The 13273-nt window shown below is 46.8% G+C and overlaps 1 protein-coding gene across 1 annotated transcript; it reads right to left on the bottom strand.

Moving 5' to 3' along the window:
• Window positions 1-11241: 11241 nt before the first annotated feature.
• Window positions 11242-12334, bottom strand: LOC139832422 (uncharacterized). The gene is made up of 4 exons (XM_071822180.1): window positions 12136-12334; window positions 11965-12037; window positions 11601-11864; window positions 11242-11522 (listed from the first exon to the last, which is right to left on the bottom strand). The coding sequence occupies exons 2-4, from the start codon at window positions 12032-12034 to the stop codon at window positions 11242-11244; spliced, it is 615 nt and encodes a 204-aa protein (XP_071678281.1). The 5' UTR covers window positions 12035-12037; window positions 12136-12334.
• Window positions 12335-13273: the final 939 nt, after the last annotated feature.

Raw genomic sequence — 13273 nt, 5'->3', positions numbered from 1 at the left:
TACTCTAACGCAATCCCATTATGTTGAGAAGATTTTGAGCCGGTTCGGCTATATTGATAGCAAGTCTTCTCCAACACCTTATGATCCCAGTGTGACACTACGCAAGAACCGGAGGATTGCCATAGATCAATTGAGATATTCTCAAATCGTTGGCTCACTCATGTACTTAGCGAGCGCGACTAGACCCGACATCTCTTTTGCTGTTAGCAAGTTGAGTAGGTTCATGTCAAACCCGGGTACTGATCATTGGCATGCACTTGATAGGGTCATGCGCTACCTATGTGGTACAATGAGTTATGGGATTCACTATTCAGGACACCCAGCTGTGCTTGAAGGATATAGTGATTCGAATTGGATCTTAGATGTAGCTGATCTGTATGCCACAAGTGGGTATGTATTTACCTTTGGAGGTGACGCAATATCATGGAGATCTTGCAAGCAAACCATATTGACGAGGTCAACTATGGAAGCAGAACTTACTACTTTAGACACAACCACTGTTGAATCAGAATGGTTGCGTGAGCTCTTGATGGACTTGCCTGTGGTTGAAAACCTGTTCCGGCAATCCTTTTGAATTGTGACAATCAAACTGTAATTGTCAAAGTGAACAATTCTAAGGATAACGCGAAGTCATCAAGACACGTCAAGAGACGTTTGAAGTCTGTCAGGAAATTGCGAAACTCCGGAGTAATAACTGTTACATATATTCAAACAGACAAAAACCTGGCAGATCCCTTTACAAAGGGACTATCACGTAATGTGATAGAAAGTGCATCGAGGGAGATGGGTTTGAGACCCGTTGATGTTACACCATAGTGGTAACCCAACCTTTGTGATCGGAGATCCCGTGAATTAGGACCTGGGAAGAACAAACTAGTGGTTTAATTGAGGAGAGTATTATGTAACCCTCTCTATGTGAAGATGCACAACTCTCAATTGCTGTAAGGCAGGTTGGCAACAAGCCTTAATGTGTTTATGTTGGCTATATTAGCAAAGATGCTGTCCTACAGAGCATTCTTGAAATAACACACCTATATGAGTCCGATTGTTAAACGTCGCAATCTATGAGATTTTGGGTGATCTCTAGTAAACTCATGAAGAGACCACGAAGTATGACGCATATGCTTCACCCGCGGGGTAGGCTACTGGCAGCCATGTACTGGTCATGACTTTGAGTGAAACCCTGTTCACGCAAAACTTGCAATTCAAGGCTTAGTCCATTGTTCAAGTGTGAATGGATGTAGCTTAAGGTTCTAGGCGGAAGTTCAACTTAACAGTCTCCGCTGAAACACTGGTATATAAACAAGCAGCGAGTATTGGTAAATCTCTAAATGGGGATTTGAGATCTGGTGGGGGATTGTTGAAATATTGGGCCTACACTTAGTGGCCCATACTAGATTTCAGATTTTCCTATAAATCTCAAAGCCCACATAGTGGAAGCCTTGTGAGTTTGAGCCCAAGTTGGTGGCAGCTCACTAGGGAGTGGCAAGAGGTGGGAAGTTTAGTCCCACATGGAAAGTTGGGAGGAAGTTAGACCACCTTATAAGGTGGGTTGTTCCACCACTAGTAAGTGAGTGAGAATAGGAGTGCTACACGCGCGCGCTCCTCCTCCTCCTCGCTCGTCTCGACTCGACTCGACTCGACTCGACACGTCACGTCACGTCACGACGCGCCGCGCTCGTGGTGAGTGGATTGAGCCTCGAGCCGAGACTTTCCTTACTTTTTGCAGCTCAGGAAAACGAACAGAGTCCTAGACGGACGCGTCGCAGTTAGTCGGTTCGGGTCGCTCCCGGATCGTGGGCTATCGTTCGGGTCGCTCCCAGATCGTGGGCTATCTGTAACCGACTCGAAACGTTCGTGCAACGTGGGCGTGGCCCACGTTGCCTAGGGTTTCCCGAGCCTATATAATCTCTTGCCCGGCTACCGCAGAATCATACTGAATACACGAGTTAGGGTTTCCACCTCCCTCTGCTTGCGCCGCCATCGTAGCCTACTCCATCCCGCTCGCCGACGTGCATCGGCGAACGGGAGAGCAGGTCTCCGGAACCACTCGTCCTTGCGATCCTGTACGGGAGAGGGCGAATTAGGTTTTTGGGAAGCGCTCTGCGCGACTGCTCAAGCTCTTCATCACGGGTCGCCTTCCGTCCAAGTCGGGTGGTGCTGCCTACCGTCGTCTTCAACGCCGTCTACTTCGACCTGTCGTCCCCGTCGTCAACAACGTTGTCATCAACAACGTTACTGCCGCGACATCATCTGCTACACCTCCACCGCCACCTCCACCAGATCGGTACGTGCAACATATCTCGATCTATTTAGCGATGGATGCTGTACCGTTTGCGCTGCTGCTACTCATGTTGATTAATGCATCTAGTATGTTTGAGTTTCACATGTTACTAGTTGCTGCCATCATGTTTTATATTCTGGAATTAATCATGGAAATTGTGCCTAATTATCCAACACCAACGCAGATCAGAACCCGTAAACTAAAATTGTAAAAAAACATATTTCTAAATATGGTACTAGACCCACATGTCAGTTTTTTTTTCTTTTTTTCCTCCTTCCTCCAGCCCACTCCCCTGCAAGCCCTGTGCCACGCCGCCCTGCCCCGCCCCAACCCCGCTGACATAGGCATCCCAAATGGGCCTGCCGAAGATGGTACCCGGGGTTTACTGGAGGCCCAATACCCGAAGAATAAGAAGATTCGGGAGTCCAAGATTTACTAAGGAAAGATAGAGTTGTAATAGGAAGTGTTGTTTGTAATCTGGCGGGATGAGTTAGAAACCGTCCCGGACTCTGTAAACTTGTATAGCACGAATCCCTCGGCTTCACCTCATATATAAGGGGGAGTCGAGGGACAAAGAATTAACCGAATCATTGTCTGCAAACCCTAGTTTTCACAATCGTCGAGTACTTTTCGGCTGAAACCTTCGAGATCTACTTACTCTCTACTTCTAACTAAACCCTAGCCTACAATCCATAGGCATTGACAAGTTAATCCCTTGTCAATTGGCGCCGTCTGTGGGAATTAGAGGCGTAAGGAGCTGATCTCGATGGCACGCTCAAGATCTTCGACATCGTCAACCGCAAGCAACACAATGGATCGAGGTAAACAGATCGCTACTGGTCTTGTCGATTTTGTTCCTCACCCACCCTCCCGTTTGGATGCATATGCGTATCTGGCGGAGCCCATGGAGATGACGTTCGGAAGGTTCCACTTTCGCGTCGAGAAGGAAGGATCGTATCGTGTCGAAATTCCGATTTCGTCGGGATCATCAGTGGCCGATTCCGATTTTTCAAGCTATACATCGTCAAACGAGTCAGGAGAAGAAGAAACCTCGGCGACACGCTACGTCAGTATCAGAGCAAGAGAGAAACTCGCCAAGATCTTCAACGACATATCGTTTGAGTCATCTGCGGACTCGTATATAAGCGATGGCTCAAGCGATGTCGACAGTCATGACTTCATCGACAAATCTCTCACAGTGGGCAAGGTCTTCATCAATCTCAACGATGATGTCACCAAACCCAACATAGATCTGAGTACAAGGTATCATCAGATTTACGCCATTGAAGGTCAAGAGGAGACATCTCGAGGCTTTCGACGGTTTGGGAAATCCATACGTCGATCCCTCCAATCTGCGACAAGGCTTGGGCAACAAATACGTCGGGCCGAGCCGCGAGATAGAGTTCAACTTTCACAAGCAGCGTGGGACAGAGCTGCGAGAGCTATGAACGGCACAGAACCAATGGCTACCACAGCCACACGGAAGAATTGCAAGCATATCAATATAGGCTCGCACGAGCTGCCAGGGAATTGGAAAAACAGACAACTGAGTTGAACAGGAGAAAGGAGGCAGCTTCGCATCCAAAGCAGAGAAGGGCAAATCTAAGTCGACAATCTAGAACTACGGGTGATAGCCATCGGGAGGCGCGGAACAGAGCAAGATCAAGGCTGCAACACATACCCGAGGCAGAAAGAGAACACTTGGTTCAAAACCTCGACATGTCCTTTATGTCGATAGATACAAGAGGAAACATCATCCCTAAGACACCAGAGGCTGGGTATATGGCGACACATGCTTTTATCCTTGCATCTAAACCACCTCCGGGTGACCCAAGGGAAACACTTGTACAATATGGCGGTAGCAGGAGTTGGAGCTATGGGGACAGCGTTTATATCAACGCCTCCCGAAGGAGTGGCAAGGCAAAATAGTCCGCGACCCGCAGCAGAATAAATGCCGGCAAAGACTCGAAGGGCCAAGTGGAGCAAGAGACACAAAGAAGACAAGCAAGAGTCGACGAGAGCGCGGCAAAGCGAAGGGATCATCGGCAATCCCCGAACTTAACGACGAAGATATGTGCGGCTTACCATGCTTCACGAGGAGAGTCCGAAAACGCGAGTCCCCTCGGGATTCAAGTTACCCGATAATTTCAAGAAATTCGACGGCCTTCAAGATCCGGAGGATTGGCTAGTCGACTATCTGGAGACGGTGAAGGCGACAGGAGGAACTAGGGCAACAGCCATGCAAAGCATCCAGGTGCACCTGAGTGGTGCCGCACGATCATGGATAAAGAAACTCGCTCCAGGATCCATCGACAGCTGGGAAAGTTTCGAGGACGTGTTCGTCAAGAACTTCAGATCCACGTGCAAAAAACCCGCATCGTTAGAGGAGTTGAGAGCGTGTCGACAAAAGCCAGATGAGCCAATGAGAAAGTACATCCGCAGGTGGAATATCATCAAAAACTCGGCGAGAAAACATATCCGACGAGAGAGCAATAGATGCGTTTGTCGCAGGAGTCGAGCGTGGAGACTTTGTCGAGGATTTGGGAAGGACCAATCCAAGGACGGTATCCGCGTTGATGGAGATAGCAAATAAATGGGCAGATGGAGAAGACGCTGTCCACAACAAACGACACAGGTCGCCAGAGGAGGACCGTGGTCGAAACTATCAACCGAGGCGAAGATTTCCTCGGACGTACCGGAACTACGACGCCCCAGAACAAATTTCGGCAGGTTTTCGGACAAATACAGGAGGCAACAGAGATGATTACCAGAGAAGCAGTGAACAGCGAGGTGATAATAGGGATGATTCACGCAACAGGCAAAATAGTGGGCCGAGGTTTCCAAGACCTTTCGTGTCCCACGAGGAAATGCTGAACGGACCGTGCCGTATGCACTTCTTCCTCGACAAGAACGGGAAAAGACAGTCAGGGCACCTGCAGACAGACTGTCGAAATTTTCGAGCAATGTTCAGATACGCGAGAAAATGCTCACGCACGAGCAGCCCAGAGACACCCTCGGGAGCCTAGGAGCGAGGTTCATCTACCGCCACCTCCCGCGATTACAGAGGACAATCGACACCAGCTAAGAATAGCGGCAGCACCTGCACCACCACCCTATGTTGATCCTAACTCCAACGGAGCAGTGTTGATGATTCAGAAGGGAAGGCCGTCCAATAGAGCTCAAAAAGTAATCTCACGACAGGTGTTTATGGCAGAGAAAATGCCTCCACCAACAGTTGAGTACCTTAATTGGTCAGGACAAGATATCGGCTTCACAATAGCAGATCATCCGCAGCAAGTTCCTCGACCAGGCGAAGCCAAGACTTATTCTCGCAGAAGCTTATCGCAGGATTTGATGTCTCTCGAGTGTTCATAGACGGCGGCAAGAGCTTGAACCTCATGTATGCGAATACATTGAGGAAGATGAACATATCCTTAGCAAACTTAAAACCAACAGACACAAGGTTCCACGGCATCACACCGGAGAAACCAAGTTATCCATTGGGAAAGATCAATCTTGACGTTCAGTTTGGGACCCGAGAAAATTATAGAATCGAAAGGCTCGAGTTCGAGGTTGTCGATTTTCCATCACAATATCATGCTCTGTTGGGACGACCAGCATATGCTCGATTTATGGCAGTACCACACTATACATACCTGTTGTGGAGGTTGCCCGGACCAAAAGGACCAATCACAGTCAAGGGAAGCTTTGCCTTAGCCGATAAGTGCGACAAGGATTTTCACAAAGTTGGCGAAACTTTCGGGATGCAAGCCGAGTACTTGGCGTCAAAAAGCATGACTGATTACGACGTCTTGTCTTGCCAGGCTGGAAGGCCAAATAAAGAATCAACTTTCAACACGAGAGAAAAATTCTAAGGAGGTGCAGATTCACCCGACAGATCCAAAAAGACGACATCTATCGCAAACGATATGGATATCGCATAGGAAAGCGCGCTCGTCAAGTTCCTCCGTGAGAACTGGAAAATCTTTGCATGGTGTCCAGCTGACATGCCAGGAGTACCCAGGGAACTTGCCGAGCACCACCTAAATTTGGATCCAACAGCGAAACCAATCAGACAACCTTTGCGGCGTTTTTCGGAACCAAACCGCAAAGCCATGCTTTCAGAAATAAATCGACTCGAAGAAGCTGGTTTTATCAGAGAAATATCTACGAAGCCACATGGGTAGCTAACCCAGTGATGGTGCCGAAGAAAAACACGACAGTCCTTCGCATGTGCGTCGACTTTACGTGTCTCAATAAACATTGTCCTAAGGATCACTTTCCCCTCCCAAGGATCGATCAAATTATCGACTCCACGGCAGGTTGCGAACGTCTTTCCTTCTTGGATGCATACTCTGGTTATAACCAGATCAGATTAAAAGAAGATGATGAAGCCAAGACAGCGTTTATTACACCTTACGGCGTGTTTTGCTACAAGACAATGCCCTTTTGTATAAAAAATGCGGGAGATACATATCCGATGATGCTGCAGAAGTGTTTAGCAACAGAGATCGGTAAAAACTTTCATGTATAAATCGATGATGTTGTCATATCATCTAAAAATGGGACTACGTTGATCGAGGATCTCAAAGAAACTTTTGACAACCTCGACAAATTCTGCCTCACACCGAACCCGACGACGTGTTCTTTTGGCGTCCCAAACAGGAGAACTTCTGGGGTTTCTAGTTTCGGCAAGAGGGATTGAAGCAAATCCCGACAAAATACAAGCCATAGTAACAATGAGAAAGCCAACAAAGTTGAAAGAAATACAGCAGCTAATCAAGCGAGTCGCAGCTTTGAGCAGGTTCGTAGCCAGGTTAGGAGAAAAAGCGTTACCATTTTATGCGCTGATAAAACAAGGAGATAAATTCCAGTGGAACGAAGAGGCCGACAGAGCTTTCGAGGATCTGAAGCGAAAAATCTCGACACCACCAATCCTGGTGGCTCCAAAGGAAAAGGAACCTCTCCTGCTATATATTGCAGCCACGCCCCAAGTGGTTAGCACGGTATTAGTTGTCGAAAGAGAAGAAGAAGGGAAAATCCATGGAGTGCAGCGGCCAGTATACTTCGTGAGCGAAGTCTTGTCACCTTCAAAACAAAGGTACCCTCAGTACCAAAAACTAGCATATGGAGTGTTCACGACAGCACGAAAATTGCGCCACTATTTTTCGGCACACCCGATCATAGTGGTCAATGAAGCTCCCTTATCAAATATACCGAATAACCTGAAGCTACGGGTCGTGTCTCCCTTTGGGGAATAGAACTTTCCCCTCGGGACATCACGTATGAAAAAAGAAAAGCAATAAAGTCGCAAATACTGCCAGACTTCATCGCAGAATGGATGGAGTTGCAAAATACAGGACCTCCAGATTTATCGAGAACTTGGACCATGAACTTTGATGGGTCCAAGAGACTAGAAGGAGCTGGCGCAGGAGTAGTACTCATATCACCTGAAGGCGACAAATTGAAGTACATCCTCCGGATGACGTTCCTTAACGCATCTAACAATGAAGCAGAATATGAGGCTCTCATACACGGGATGAAGATGGCAAAAGCCTGCGGAGCAACTCGATTAAAAATCTTTGGCGACTCACAGTTGGTGGCTCAGCAAGTTATGAACCAATGTGATGCAGTCAATGATAGCATGATGGCATACAAGGAGGTATACAATGAGCTTGAGAAGTTATTCGATGGATGCGAAGTAAATCATATTAGCAGGTTGAGCAACGACGAAGCCGACGTTCTTGCAAACATCGGGTCACACGGTGCCTTCCGGTCCCGTGTGTATTCTGGGAAGAGATAACAGAGAGATCCACTAAGCCAACAAAGTCAAAAAGAAGGAGAAGAAACCCTCGGGGGCTGCCAAAGAAAAGCAAGAGGACGAAGAAGATCAGGACTTGGTCATGATGATACGAATACCGTGGATGCAGCCGTACATATCATATATCCTTCGGAAAGAAATACCTGACGATCCAGTTGAAGCAAGGCGAGTAATTCGACGCTCCAAAGCTTTCACGGTGGTCAAGGGAGAATTGTATAAACGAAGTATTTCGGGCGTCTTGCAAAGGTGCGTCACACCCGAAGAAGGAAGAATAATTCTGAAGGATGTACACGAAGGAATATGTGGCCACCACGCAAGTAGTCGAGCTATTGCAGCCAAGGTTTTTCGGGCAGGATTCTCTTTGGTTGACAGCAATCGAGGACGCCAAGGACATAGTAAGAACTTGCGACGCGTGTCAAAGGTTTGCCGCAAAACCCCACTCTCCAGCAGCAGAGCTAGCACCAATACCATTGTCATGGCCCTTTGCTCAATGGGGACTTGATATGGTGGGTAAGTTACACAAATCTTGGCCAGGAGGAAAGGAGTACATGCTAGTAGCTGTCGATAAGTTTACAAAGTGGATAGAAGCGAAGCCGATAAATTCACCAGATGGAGCATCCGCAGTAAAATTAAGTAAAGGCCTCGTCTTCAGATTTGGAGTGCCCCACAAAGATCGTCACGTACAACGGCAGCAACTTCACATCCCATGAATTCAAAGATTATTGCGAAGAGGTGGGTATTAAGCTGAACTTTGCGTCAGTTGCACATCCTCAAACCAATGGGCAAGTCGAGAAAGCCAATGGCATCATCTGCAATGGTATCAAGAAGCGCTTGTTAGGACCACTGGAAAAAGCTCGACATACCTGGCCAGAAGAACTACCAAGCGTGTTGTGGAGCATCCGAACAACACCAAACACAGCAACGCAGGAAACTCCGTTTTTCCTGGTTCATGGAGCAGAGGCAGTACTACCAATCGAGATAGAGCACAACTCTCCACGTGTCGCTGAATATGATGAAGAAACGTCGAGAAGAATGCTAGAAGACGACGTCGACGCACTTGATGAAGCTCGAGATGAAGTATTATCTCGGGTCACCAAATATCAACAGGACTTGAAGAATTACCACAGTCGACGTTTGCGGCCAAGATCTTTTCAGGTGGGAGACCTAGTTCTTCGGCTCACGCAAAAAAGTCATGAAAAACTCGAGTCACCATGGCTTGGCCCGTACATTGTCACGGAAGTAATTGGAGGAGGAGCATACAGAATAAAGGACAAGAAGACAGGGGTGGAGGAGCCAAACCCCTGGAACGTGGCGCAACTTAGGCGTTTTTACGCCTAGAGTCAAAAATATAGTCTTTGTAAAGCTTCAATGTACTGAAACGCCCGCGAGTTTTCAGACGCACTCTTTTCCTTTTTCGGGGCACCGAGTGGGGCCGGAGAAGGTTTTTAATGAGGCGGGCTCGCGGTGCTGCAATATAATAAAGATAGTGACAATATAACTTTTCTTCTTTATCGACATGACCAAAGTCTTCGCTCCGACGAATATCAATATAGTTCATCGACAAAAGAAAAAACTTGCCTTGGTATTCAAATACCTCGTGAGTCAACAAAAATACAAAATAGTGCTCAATAAAAAGCTTGGGGGCTCATATTCGCCTTAAATATATAAATGCCTTGGTTCAAAACCTCGCAAGTATACAAATATAGTAAAGAGTCACCGAAACACTCGGGGGCTAAACAAACAGAGAAATATAATGATTGCTTTACAATATAGTCATGGATTACAAAGAAGAAATATCTACAAGAAGAAACTAACTAGTCTTGATTCAATATGTCATCAAGAGTAACTCTGTTTTCCTCAGGAGCAGCACCAAGAAAATCGGCATAATGGCCATCGGCAAAAAAGTCGGCATCCATCCGAAGCAGGTCCTCAATCATTTCTTCGGCTATAGGCGTAACCTTCGTGTTAATCCTGTCAACACCAACCCTCCGCCGTTTTACTTTTTGGTGAACCTTCTCGACAACCTGGGTAAGGTCAAGCTTCGAGTGGCAGATTTGGAGCATGATAAGAGCAAATCTGGCGCCAGCTACTAGTTGAGCTTTGACAAAATCATGGATACTGCGAGCATCCTTGAACCTTTCCATCAATTCAGGAAGAGTTTTTGGTTGAACGTTGCGAGGAAACATGGAGTTGTAAACCATGGACAAGGTCTTGGTACAGAAGTCGAGGAAATCGCGAGTTTGAGAAGCGCGATCTTGAAATCTGACAATTTGGCGGGTCCTTTCCGGGGTAGCCCAAAACAAAGAACCATGGTCCAAGGAGAGATTAACAAGGAGGGTTGTCCTAGCATTCACTCTTTCTTCCTCGGCAGCAGCATCAGTAAAGGCACCTATCAAAACAAAAAAGCGGAAACCTTCAAAGAAACAATAGTATGCAGATAAAGGATATCAGCGGATAAAACAGGCATACCCGACATATCTGCACTGGCTTCATTCATTAATTCGAGCATGAAATTTTCTCGAATAGTCGCCTTTTCAGCCTCGGAAGCAACAATTTCCTTAGCAGCTACGGCCTCGCGAGCTTGTTGAAGAGCAATTTTCTCGGCTTCAGATGACTTACGAGATTGCTCCATCATCACAAGTGTTTGCTTCTTCGCATACTGAAGTTGTTGCCGAAGTTCATCCAGTTCTTGCGACAAGGTATCGTCGATGTGAGCGGTATCACCAAAAGCTTTCCTCGCGGGAAGAAGAAGGCGAAACATTGGAAGGAGCAGAAGATGGAGTATAGTTATCAAATATCAACTGAAAAATAAACAAGACAACATCAAATAACAAGCAAAGATAGAAGTCTTCATTAATCTCTGGGAATAATTACAAGGGCATTACAGTGGAGTTAAGAAAGTACGTGTCGCCAAATGACTACTTTGGCGACAGAAGCAAAAGAAACAGAAAGAAAAACAGAGGCATGCAACTAGACCTCCGGCCTCGAGGAGCTAGGAGTCGAAGCTGGCTTGATCCCCAGATACGCCAAGATCTTCTTCGTGTTGGGCTTGGCTGCCTTGATCAGCGACCTCCATCTCGAATGCTCTATCTGGCTGGTGTCGCCAACCTTCATCCAATCAAGCGTCTGTTGGCTGTCAGCAACCAGGGCAACAAGATTTCGACAAAGCAACCTTCATATTCTCCTGACGCATCTTCAATCCCAGGTCTTCCGACGAATTGAAAAGCTTGGCAAGGGCAAGGAAAGTCGAAGGTTCCTCTTTCTTCGGGAAGAAGTAGGGGAACAACGCCGACAAACTTGCACTGGCATTGGCCACGCCTTCACGAATTTCGCGCCCATGGAACTCCAGAAGAGAAAGTGCATCAAGGAGAGGGTCATTGACAGGATTATCCAGATCAAAATCCTGGTTTGTTTGGGCTGCCACACGAGACAAGACATCAGTCAACAACCAAGGAACAGGAAGTGCAGTAAAATAAAAGGGATTGATAATATTACTCAGAGTACGTCGACTTTGCGACTTCAAACGCTTGAGGATTCCTTCGTCACGAGAAGCTTGTGCAGCTTTGTGCTCATCCAAGGCAGCTGTCGCATCCTCAAGTTTCTTCTGCAGTTCCTCGACACCAGCAGCTTTCGCCTTAGCTTCATCAGCTTCGACCTTGGCTTTGCTAGCAGCGAGTTCGGCTTTCTTGCGAGCCGCCTCACTTTGCTCAAGTTTTTGAGCCAGTGCGTCGGCGCGTTCGTTAGCCTCTGAAAGTTTTTCTGTCGAGATATGAAAAAGAAAGAAAAGAAAGATCAAAAAATAGCGACAAGCAACAGGAATAGAAAGTCAAAGAAAAATAGCAAGTATAAAAGTCGTTACCTTCGGCTCTGGCGGCATATTCACGGTACCCAACAAATTGGGACCCGATCCGAAGAAGCTCTTTGATCATTGGCTGTTCAAAGGTAAGTACATCAAAAGAAACATCGGCATGAAAAAGAGAAAAGGTGTGAAAAAACAAAATAAGGAAAATATAGATGCCGACAAACTTACATCATCTAAGAGCAGAGTCGACGAACTGCCCAACTGAGGGGCAGGATCAACAATCTTTTCAACCCGTGCCCTTTTTGGTGAAGGGGCACGGGGGCTCGAAGGAGGAGTAGATGTATTAACATTTTGTTGAGGAGGCGACGATTCCTCCCCTTCAACTGGTTTTTCTGAAATAACTAAAGTATGTGACGTGCCTGCTCGAGCAGCCACATCTAAAGTTGGTGTTTCTTCATCATCACTGCGACAAAATAGTGGCAGCATAAAAAGCAAGGCAAAATAAAATTCTTCAAATAGAAAAGGAAAAGAGCAAGGAACCTACGAGCTGATGATACTCTCGATGTATGGATCATAAGTTGCTTTTTGAGGTGCAGGAGCAGTTTCTTCGGGTTTCGAGGTCCCGGAATCTTCGGCATTGCTCCTTTTCCTTTTGCTCTTCGGAGAAACAGCAGGAGGAGGAGATTGCGCTGATGTTGTATCTTCAGAGGCAGCATCCTTCTCAGTAGATCCCGCAGATTTTCGAGAATCTGCGGGTTCATTCACAAAAGAGGGGGTCTCCTGGTTGACATCATCGACAACGGCTCTTTCTTCGACCTCTCCATCCTCGGGGAAGAGGAGGAAGGGAGGCCATAGTAGGATGATTCTACAAAGAAATAGTGACAAAAGAGAATAAGTGAGATACCACCGCCAAATAAGATACGAGGAACAGTTCAAAACAAGATAAAACTTCGAGAAGACAAAATACCTCGGGAAGAGGATTGGAAGCACTGTATGGTTCCACTCGACAGGAGGAGGGAATAGGATCCTTCTTGCCTAATCGAGAAATTCTTCGAACCAATTTTTCCAAGTCCTTTACAGAAAGATCACGGAGATTCTGTTGGCGTCATTTTCACTGAATACGTCCAAAGGGGATTTTTGCGAGCCTGAAGAGGCTGCACTCTAATCCTAAGGAAGTAGGCGTAATTTGAACACCAGATAGCTCTTTGCCTCGAGTGTTTTGAAGATGACGGATACGAGCCATGAGCGCCTCTGTCGCTTTTTCTCTTCTTCGAAGCTTCGGCATCCCAGAACGGCAGCGCTGAATCTTGGCACTTCCGTCGAAAGGAACTATGTTGTGCTCCACAGAATTGGCGCTTTCTTCGTG

The sequence above is a fragment of the Lolium perenne genome, chromosome 6 (assembly GCF_019359855.2).
Source record: "Lolium perenne isolate Kyuss_39 chromosome 6, Kyuss_2.0, whole genome shotgun sequence".
NCBI lineage: Eukaryota > Viridiplantae > Streptophyta > Magnoliopsida > Poales > Poaceae > Lolium > Lolium perenne.
The sequence above is the reverse complement of the archived record's forward strand: the minus strand, read 5'-3'. Positions and strand labels throughout refer to the sequence as shown.